The sequence below is a fragment of the Tupaia chinensis genome, unplaced genomic scaffold (assembly GCF_000334495.1).
Source record: "Tupaia chinensis unplaced genomic scaffold, TupChi_1.0 Scaffold000256_1, whole genome shotgun sequence".
Lineage (NCBI taxonomy): Eukaryota > Metazoa > Chordata > Mammalia > Scandentia > Tupaiidae > Tupaia > Tupaia belangeri.
In genome coordinates this window covers 3,810,548-3,821,813 of record NW_006159736.1, presented here as the reverse complement: position 1 = coordinate 3,821,813, position 11,266 = coordinate 3,810,548, and the positions used below count along the sequence as shown (strand labels likewise).

The 11,266-nt window shown below is 37.8% G+C and overlaps 1 protein-coding gene across 1 annotated transcript in view; it reads right to left on the bottom strand.

Moving 5' to 3' along the window:
* HMGCLL1 (3-hydroxy-3-methylglutaryl-CoA lyase like 1) overlaps positions 1-11,266 on the bottom strand; it is a 216,820-nt gene that overhangs the window by 83,831 nt on the left and 121,723 nt on the right. Inside the window, exons 6-7 of the mRNA XM_006149186.2 lie at positions 6,855-6,918; positions 3,471-3,659 (exon numbers count right to left, since the gene is read on the bottom strand). Coding sequence (XP_006149248.1) covers positions 3,471-3,659; positions 6,855-6,918 — 253 coding nt within the window. The remainder of the gene's footprint in view (positions 1-3,470; positions 3,660-6,854; positions 6,919-11,266) is intronic.

The window sequence follows — 11,266 nt, the reverse complement described above, 5'->3', positions numbered from 1 at the left end:
TTCCCTACAACCATCTCTAGTCCTACAAGTCATATGTTTAAGTAATAAAAAAATACAATAAAACCTGGGAACCCAAGAAAGATCCCTCTACTACATGATTAGTATGCACTTTCCAGACTGAGGGGGATGTTCCATTTATAACTCTCAGTTGTTTCCTACCATTGTGGCCAAGTTTCCACTTATTACATGTCTCTTGCTTTAATATTAACTTCCAGTTTGGAGCACTGTAAACTGTTTCTCCACCCATAAATTAAAGCAAATGATAGCCACTCCACATCCACCACCAATTTTACTAGAAGCCACTTCAAAGATGCCCTTTTTAAAAAAATAAAGTATGACCACTGCTTCCTGCAGCCAAGGTTAGTCCTGTTCATAATGAACTTGGACTTTGCTTTTCCTCTGATTTAAACACGGACGGTTTTTTCACAAGACAGTTTTTCTTCTCTAAAGCTACACCTAGTTCTGTTGCTGTTACTGCCATTGTGAAGGGAGGCAGGGCATGAGAAAGGGTCACTGGGAACTTCCACCTTACTGAGGGCTGCTTGGGACCAGACTCTGCTTGTGTTTGCGATGACATTCCAGAATCACATTTAGTTGACCTTAATAAGTATTAAGTTCCGAAAAACTTAGAGATTGTTTTAGTTATAAACAGCTTCAAGAAAATGTGCTTTCTTGTCATGTTGTCAATGTTTTTTTCAAACTATACGGAAGAAGATGTTAGAACAGACAAAAAGCTCTCTAATTCTAAGTTTGAGTTTCCTCTACACACCTCAGCTTTTTGAACATTTCCTCAATTGTTCATTTTAGTAGCCTCACTGGCCTCACTTCGTGTGGTTACTACACAAGCCACTGCTACCCTCTTATGCACCTAGTTACACTGTGACTGTAAAATTCAGCTCTGGGGCCACGTAACACAAAGCTGAAGGATGCTATAGCTCTCCTAGGCTCCTTGCCTCTCCTTCCTGCCCCCTGGCCTCCCATATAAATACAGAGCTTATACATACGTTTAAAACAATAAAAAGAAAGAAACAGAAAACACAGTTACAGATGCTTCGACTTTTCTACTACCTACCACAGAAGCTGCTGAAAGGTAGAATATGTACCCCTACGCACACACGCATTCCAAATACTAACAGTTTGGCTTAAGCTGAGGATGTATTCCTTCATGGAAGATATATTCTTCTTTTACCTGAGGGTGCTACTAGCCCACAAACATAGGAAGATAATTTATGTGCTTGCATCTTCTCAATTCTTCAAGCAATGTGAACTTGAACCCTTAGCTCACATGAGGGTCTATAAAAGGTTATAAAGTGTAAAGGGAGACTGCATTTCTCCTCTACTCACTGCCAAGGCCATAAAAAAATGAATATACTTGTCCTTTCATTTTTTAAGTAGAGGTTTTACTGGTTTACCCTCTGACTAAGGGTATGATCTTTTGAAGAGTCTTGACCCTGTACAGATTCTCATCCAGGTTTTCCATCTTGATTAGCCCCAGCATTGTTTCCTGGCCCCCTGCACAGCCGTACGGAATGAGCAACTGGCCTAGGATTATAGATTTCATCCGTGTATAAATAGAGACATTGCAACTCAACTACTTTAGCAAATTTTATAAACCTCAATTTCTCCTCTGAATCTCTTAGTTTTCTTTCAGTTCCTAGGACATTATCTTCACTTCTCCCCAGGGCCTTCTGCCTAAATGGTGTTTTGTCAGCTTGAAACATTCTTTTCACACTCAGGCACATGCATATGCACAAACACAGATACACACACGCACAACGCAAATCGGGGTTAGTTTCTTCTCATTCTTCAAATCAAATTTTTACAATTACTCCCTCAGATAGGCCTTCTTCATTAAAATCACAGTGGGTTATCAGTAGTGTTTTGTACTTGGGCATTTTCAAGAGGGAGAGAGTCCGGAAGCAAAGTTTGGGTCCCCAGACCTTGCACTATAGCTCTTTATCCTGAAGAAATTAAACTATTATGCATTCTATACTAACTATGTGGCACAATGAAATATTATTCAAGGTGTTAAAGCATAATAGATGCATCCAAATAGAGAAACATGAAATATAGAAAAGAAGATATAGAAAGGCACATCACGAACTTGCCCGGGAATACCTAACACATTACAGTTGCAGCTGAACACAGAATCCTGAAGTAATGCCTCATTCGCTATTGTTTTAGAAACTAGAATACCTAGGGAAGGAAAACTGTAAAAATTCCCACACCCAAAAGACTATGGAATAACATTTTATCTTCTCTCTGATTCAACAGATTGTTCCTTGCTTGCTTCCAGAGGATAAATAAAGCTTTGTGCACACATGTTACAAAGTCGAAATAAGCCCTTGAGGAGCTTGATCTTCCCATTGGTTTTTAACTTCTGCCAAGCAACTGTACACTTTAGGGCTTGACATTAAGCTTTACATATTGATTTTCAGCCTCACCAAAAGCTTTTGTATAGTCTTATCTTTAGTTGTCAAAATCTTGGATTCTAAGAACATCAACCAAATCTATTTTCTTTCTTTCTTTTTTTTTTGGTTTTGGTTTTTGTTTTTGAGAGATTTTTGCTATAGGGCGCATGCACTCACCAGAAAGACAGAGAGAGATGGAAAGTGAGAAATCACCCTCCAGGGAGGACGGCCACGCCACAATCCCTTCTCTTCCATTCTCCTCTCAAGATGTTGGGCACGCATTCACACGCACCTGTCATGAGTTTAAGCCACCAGGTCTGGGACTCGAACCGTGGTCGACTACATGGGAGTCCAGCGACATAGCCATTATGCTAACTGCTGGTCCCCCAAATCTATTTTTATCTGAATTTAAGAAAATAACACTTTATACATGCTATTTATATCTATTATTTTTAAATAACTGCTTTCAAAATAACACTGAATTTAATAAGCAATCCTTCCCATGTTCTAGCTCTTTTCTTTTTATTATATAGTAGAATATATTTGAAAAAAAAAAAAAAACAGGGGTTCTGCCAAAAGTAAGCCTACCAACATTGGGGAAACAATTAAAGCAACATAATACTTATTTCAGCACCATATCATCCCATCATAAAGCACCAAATTACCAAAAGAACATTAGTTGCATGATTACAACAGTATACTCGATTCTGTTTGTGTTTTGCACTCCTCAAAATGCCATCTTATTTCAGTCTGTTAAATCTTATGGTGGAGAGCATATGGAAGTTGAATCAAGCAGATATAACTCCAAGAGGAATAAGACTTTATAAAGAGCAGCTTCATAGATTTTATCAAATTAAATTAATAGTAATAAGAGAACTCCACTCCTTAAACACATGTGAAATTTACAAACACTTCCTGAGTGCCTATTGTGTGGCAGGCAGTATATTACCATTATATTTATAACATTTCATAAGTACAATATTATCACATTAAAACTTTCAAGTATATTACAAATAAGGATCCATACTCTAACACAAAGGCACAAAGATCACGACATACCTGGAGAGCAGTAAGAATATTTGCCAAGGCTTGTCCATACGTGTCATGACAGTGAACAGCAAGAGCACCTGGTGGAATTTCTTTCATGACACTTTCCAGCATTCTTTTCATGCTTCCAGGAGTACCCACTCCAATTGTGTCTCCCAGAGAGATCTCATAACAGCCCATGCTATACAATCTCTTAGACACCTAGTGAAAAAGGTGAAGTTCTAGTAAAACAATGGAAGTGAAAAGGCTCAAAATTTCTTGTCCCTAAGCAAACATCATCAATAGATAAAAATCAGAGTGAAGATCAGTTAAATTTATGAAAAACATATACAAGGGGACTTCTGAAAGTTTGTGGGAAAATGCAATTAAAATCTAAGTTTATTTTGTTGCAAAAAAATAAATTGATGTCCATGTATATATTTTCACAGTACACATTTTCCATGAACTTTTTGATGACCCCATGTACTTTGGTTTTCTGGTCCTTCAGCTTACTCATTAAATTCTCAGCAGTATATAAAACTACAAATGACATTACTGCAATTATATTTCTAATATTCAAATTAGCTTTAGAGTCATATGTACCTATGTTCAATTATGAAATTATAAGCTACAATTTTAATTATGAGAGGATTACATTTTCCAAAACTTTAATCAGACACAAGGATTATAGATTTATTCTGGAAATAGTATTTCTCAAGGCATTAGGTTAGGGGACAGGAAATATCAATATCAGTTTCAGCTCTGTCACCAAGTAGCATGGCAATGGGTAGAATACTTAATATTTCTGGCCAAAGTTTTCTAGCTTATAAATAGATGGACTTGTGTAAACTAAAATTATAAAGTCTATCCAAGCTAAGAAACTAACTTGCAAAGAGCAATGTGAATTTTCATGAAGTCAGCATGGTATTTTGACAAGGATAAAGTTCTGGAATCAGAGACACTTGGATTTAAATCTTAGTTCCTACTTATGTTTGTCACGTGATACTGGGAAGACAATTCATCTATTTTAAACAAAAAACAAAACACCTGAACCTAGCATGTTTTCTAATCCTTAGTTTGTTTGTTTGTTTATTTATTTATTATGTATTTTTAGAGAGAGATTTTTCTTACAGGTCAAGTGAACTCACTGGAGAGAGACAGAGAAAGAAAGTGATAAATCAACCTCCCCCAGGGGGAGGGCCATGCTGCAATCCCTTCTCCTTCATCTCCTCCTGGGATCTGGGGTATGCACACATATGTGCCCAGCATGAATTTCAAGTCCATGGATGTAGGACTTGATTCACAGTCAGTCATGTTTGAGTGCAGCACCTTAACCACTGTGTAATCTGCTGGCTCCCATACTTTACTTTTAAAAACTAAAATGATGATATCTGTTGTAAAAATGAAATGAGAACGTATAAAGTCACTCTGCACAAAATCTGGCACATGGTACTCCCTTATTCATTTAGTCAACATGTATTTCTCCAATGCCGATTTTATTCCAGGCACTCTACTAGGTGCCAAGATATAATGGGGAAACAATATTGAAATGATGGGTCATACTGTTATAGAATCTGGAGTCATATAAAAACAGACCTCAGTCTATCCTTCTAAGAAATGTATAAGCCAAACTAAAGTAACAATTTTGAAACAAGAACAGGATTCTAAAAGCATGTAATAAAGATTAACCTTGATTTGTCGATCAGGAATGGGCTAAATGACAACTGAGATAAAGCACTAACTGGTTGAAGAGGGTCAAAAGGAAGGGTCTGAAAAGAACGCTCCAAGAATATCAAATCAAAAGGTTAGTGGGCTCTAGGCAGTTGAAATATAAAATGCAAAGAGTGTGTCCAGAGGGGAGAAAATGAAAAGCAAAGACGGTGCAATGAGAAAGCAAACATTGGGACTGGCGGGTGGGGGAGAATAAGAGGAGGGTTCAAGGGACTCGAACAGAGTGATCAGAGTTTGAAATCATTTCAGAGAAGAGTAAGCTGACCACAAATGTAGTAGATGGTGGTGGCAAAAGACAGAAAAACACCGGAACCAGCAGTTAGCGTAATGACTATGTCGCTGAACTCCCACATCGTCTATGGCAGTTCAAGTCCCAGACCCGGTGGCTTAAACTCACGCTGGGTGCATGTGCGTGTGTACCCAAGATCCCAAGAGGAGAATGGAGGAAAAGGGATTGTGGCATGGCCATCCCTGTTGGGGGGAGGGGGGGCGGTTCTCGCTTTCTATTTCTCTGTCTCTCTGGCATGCACACGCGCCTTATAGCAAAAACCTCCCCCCCCCCAAAAAAAAAGTATGGAGTCTGTTAGGCATAGGTGGATCTAGGTTTTGTGAGGCCTGAATTTATTTATTTATTTATTTATGGAGAGGTTTTTGCTATACAGTGCGTGTACACACTAGAGAGACAGAGACAGAAAGTGAGAAATCACCCCCCAGGGGGGATGGTCACGCTGCAATCCCTTCTCCTCCATTCTCCTCTCAGGATCTTGGGTACACACGCACATGCGCCCAGCATGAGTTTAAGCCACCATGTCTGGGACTCAAACTGCGGTTGACTACATGGGAGTCTGTTGACATAGCCATTACGCCAACTGCTGGTCCCAAGTGAGGTCTGAATTTATACCCTTTTTTAGGTATTCTTTAAGAAAGTCATATATAATTATAAATGTATATTAATGAAATATTGTGGAAGGGTCCTATGCAAGTGAAGAACTACAAAACAAAGTTTCATTGCCTCTTTGTACAAAGATCTTGTTTAAATAGTAGATGATGGAATAACCCTCATTTGAAAACCTACAGTAAATTTCAAAAGTTCAAATGAATGCACAAAAGATAAATAGTTTGGGTTGAATTGGAAGCTTATCCTGCCTAAATTTTGATTTTCCCTAAATGCATTTTCATTGCTTTGGAACCCTATCATTAAATTTATCAAAATCAATGACCTTTAAAAACAAGTGCATATTAATCTACTTCATGTACAAATGAGTTTTTCAGACAGTCTAATATTAATCTCAAAGACACTGCACTTAAGCCAACTTGGCAAATTTCAAGTCTGTGCACTTCAACTGCCCTGACATTCTGGTGGGAAGTCAGGAGGTCACTTCTGCGTTATAGGCACATAAAGACAAAACCAACGTTTTTATTGCCTTCACTGTGGAGCACCCAAACAAAAAGGCTCACCTGCCATTTAATTTCAAAACGGTATGGCAAATATATAGGTCTTCAGTATTAAAATGAAATGATTACTTAAGAGATCAAATATGTATTTAGGTTATTCTCCCATTCCATGACCCTTTATTCTCAGTTACACAGATGCAATAAATAGTAAGGAAAGTAGCCCACTTTAAAAAAAATAATAATATATATATTGTTTTACCATGAACCAAAAAGGCTAGAGGTGTATCTTACTTCTGTTACTTTTTGCGGAGGAATGCTTCCTTCATATGGACAGCCCAGGACACATGACACATACCTAAATTTAAAATACAAAGCCATATAAATAAGCATATGGGAGATAAGCCAATTCTTAATTTCCATTTTATGAAAATGATGAGTCAAAAATGCATCAAGAAAATATACTCTATGTTGTTTTTTCATTATTGTTTTATCTTTAGACTAAAGAAAAACAATTTTGGAGAATTATCAACTAACTCATACTTTCAGCTTTTAATTTTTTTCCCTTTTTTTATGATAGAGCACATGTACATGCATATAGGAAAGGGTGATAGAGAGAGACAGAGAGAGAGATAAGCTCCCTCCAGAAGGTCTGGTCATGCTGCGATCCCCGTCCTCCTGTCCTCCAGCCCATTAAATCTTGGGCATTTGTGCATGTGCCAAAAATGTTCCAGGGTGACCTAGCCAGATGTGAACTGTGATGGTCAGGTGGGACCTGGCTTCTCATGAGCAGCACATTTCTGCTGCACCATAGACTCAGGCCTTCGTCTTTCTAATAATTACGACTTGATGTATATTATTCGAAGGCATATAGAGATGAAATAGCAGGTATCTATTTTGTGACCTTGTTTATAATATAGCAGTATACTAGCATTCAAAGCAGAAAATGCCAGTGAAATATACAGCTTTCTTTAAATAATTACATATATTCATCTGCTAAATATCCAGGTCTCTGGAATCATACATAGAGAACACAAGAAGACTAACTAAATTTCTCTCTTTATTCCTTTCTGGACATTTCAGCCTCATTTATATAGAGTCATTAATCACCCATAAACTCCCAGGTCTGAACATGCCTCAGAGTTCATCTTGTTTCTCTCTCATGGGTTTACCTAAATCATTCTAAACAGAAAAGTGTCAAGTGTGCTAAAAAGGCTCCAAATAAAGATATTCTTTGAACTTCTTCAGTAACTCTAATATATAAAGTCAAGGCTTTCCGGCAAAGACAATGATCCATTTCCATCTTAAATGATTAAGCTTTAGGTAAAGCCTGTTTTAGCTATTTTCAATTCAACACTGGTCTCATTTTATTACAGTTTCCTTGGATATTTTTACAACACTTGTATTAAAATAATGCATGTGTCTGACAGTCAGGAATGAAGAAAGTCAAATGAGGGAGAGGAGGTGGGGAATGTGGTTGGAGACTGAGTATTTGGGGAGACTGAGAATATGAAATGCGTTAGGTAGCAAGACCACTGAATTTCATGCCAAGAAGTCTGGGCATTCAGTCCACTCAAAATTATTTTGAGGAGCTCAAAATTATTAGGTAAGATAGTGATCAGATCAGATTTGTTATTCAGAAATAGAACTCTCTGGAAACACTGGAAGAAAGTCAAAGGCAAAAACACAAGAGGAAATAATACTATGTTTTTCTTGATTCTAAGATGCCATTAATGAAAAGAAACACCAAGAATTGAGTAACAGGCTGTCAAGATTGAAAAATCATTCGACCATGGGCAGTACTGCCTCACCTGGATTGCCTGATTGATTTCCTTGTGGAATGCGATACTAATATTCTCCATTTCTTTTTTTATCTCATCCCTTACTTATGGTTCAGTGTCCTGACTGAACAACATCCCTTAGTAGTTTTTAGCAAAGGTCTCTGAGGAGACCTTTTTTTTTAGAGGATTTTGCTATAGGGCGCATGCACTTGCCAGAAAGCGAGAAATCACCCCCCAGGGGGGATGGCCACACCGCAATCCCTTCTCCTCCATTCTGCTCTCAGGATCTTGGGCATGCACGCACACACGCCTGGCATGAGTTTTAAGCCACCGGGTCCGGGTCATGAACCTGGGTCGACTACATGGGAGTCTAGCGACATAGCCATTACGCTAACTGCTGGTCTCAGGAGTAGAACTTTGCAGACTATTTTGTTAGCAAATAGTTTTGCTTTATTTTACTTTCATTCTTTAATAATACTTTAACTTTGGGTAGGGTTTTATGTTAGCAGTTATTTTTGTCTCAGCATTTTGAATATATCAGTCAGCTTAATTATAATTCCTTTATAGTAATCTAATTTTTCTGTTTTTTTTTTTTTGAGAGGTTTTTGCTATAGGGTGCGTGCGCTCACCAGACAGAGAGAGAAAGAGATAGTGAAAGTGAGAAATCACCCCCCAGAGGGGATGGCCATGCCGCAATCCTTTCTCCTCCATTTTCCTCTCGGGATCTTGGGCACGCACGCACACGCACCCTGCGTGAGTTTAAGCCACCGGGTCCGGGACGCAAACCACGGTCAACTATGTGGGAGTCCAGCGACATAGCCATTAGGCTAACTGCTGGTCCCATTTTTCTCTGTTTTTAGAATCATCGACTTGGGGCCAGCAGGTGGTATGCAGGTGAAGAGAGCTGGATCCCACATAGCAGTTGCCTATTTCGAGACTCTACCAGGTAGCTTGAAAAATCATGCTGGTTGGGACCAGCAGATGGCATAACGGTTGTGTCACTGGACTCCCACATAGTCAGCATAGTCAGCAGTGGTTTAAGTCCCAAACCAGGAGGCTTAAAACTCACACTCGTTGCTTGTGCATTGTGTGTTCAAAATCTCAAGAGGAAAATGGATGAAAGGGATTGTGGTATGGCTATCTTCCCTGGGGATGATTTCTTGCTTTCTGTTTTTCGGTCTCTCCAGTGAGAGCACACAGCTTTAGCAAAAAAATCCCTCTAAAAAAAAAAAAACGAAATCATACTAGTCACTTGTGCATGCATGCCCCAAATCCTGAGAAGTCACTGCAGAAGAAGGGATTCTACTGTAGCCATCACCCTAGTGGGTGATTTCTCATTTCCCATGCCTCCCCATTCTGGAAAGCACAGGTGCCCTATAGCAAAAACTTAAAAAAAAATAATAATAATTTTAAAAACCTTCTGCTTGTCATCTATCTAAGCTGTATTTTACTATTAGGTATCTCAGGACTTGCTAGACTTCTTCAATATTAACATTAATGCTTTGCTTAAATTCTGGAAAATTTTCATTACTAGCTATTCAAAAATATTTCTCAAATCTATCAATATATTCTGTTTTCTTCATCTGGAAATTGTATTGAGAATTACCTATTATCTTTCAAAATTTCTATTTATTTATCTTTATTATTCTTGCTATTTCCTCAAATCCCACATCCTGTTCACTATTTCCTTCATCAAGTGCATATAATCTGCAGCTCAGTTCATTAATTTCCAGAAGTAATATATTTTTAATCCTCACTCTATTTTCTTTGGAGGAGAGAGGAAAAGACCTGTTTATTCATTATGGTTTTCCTTTGTATCTATAAACCTTTTAAGTAGTTAATGTACAACTATTTTTTAGATTCTTCTGGCACTTTCTTTTACAAGTTTCTCCTGTTTTCTCATTGCCTTTACTTATTTTTCTCTAAAGGTAGCTTATTTCCTCATGTGGTATATAGTTTTTATTGTGAGTGCCTTTTCATGGTGAGTTTATTATAGTTTCTGTAGGAGTTCCAAGAGAATCTTGAGTTACTTAAATTGAGGGGATCTGATTGTCTTTTGACCTTAACTTGTGGATTTTACCAGTTCCTGAACAAATTTGTACCTTAATTTCTCTATTTGGGTTTCAAAAATACTTGTTTGTCATAAAATCATAATCCATAACTATACTTGACATGGGTTCCAGTGACTGTATTCACAAGAAAGTTCTATTAGGCTCCAAAAAATAGTTCCAAATCCATGCTTAACAGAATACTTATCTTTTTCCATATAAACATTAAAGTCTCATTTTCAAACCACTAGAATTTATACCCAGTGTGCCACTGTAGCATTAACCTGAATAGTTATGATATTTTCTCTGTTTAAACATAAAGACTTTTTTTTTAACTGAGTTTGACTATATGTTTTTAAAAGTTGTTATATTTATGTGTTTGTAATGGAAATGGAAAAGGGATCTCTGAGTCAGCTTAGTCCCATAGAGTTCTCCTCTCCCTCATCATTATGCACATTACTCCAGAATCAATTCCAAAGCTCCCTTGCACATTATAAATTGATTGCCGATGTGTTCACATAGTATATTAAGTTCACATGGTGGGTTGACATGGTACTCTACTTTTACCTTTTACTTTTGCATAAACCTGTTTCCCCTGAATTTGCCATTTTTAAAAAATGATTAAAGTGCAAGACTCCCCCATGGCTGACCACAGTTTAAGTTCCAGACTCAGCAGCTTGAAAATCACACTGGGCACATATGTGTGTATGCCCTGAAAACCAGTAGGAAAATAACTTGCACTGTGATCATCCTCCCGGGGAGTGCTTTCTTGTTTCCCCTCTTATCATTCTTTCTCTCTGGCTAGTGCACTTGCCTTATGGCAAAAACTTTTAAAAAATAAAAAATAAAATAAAAGTATACATTTATCCTCAGAGTC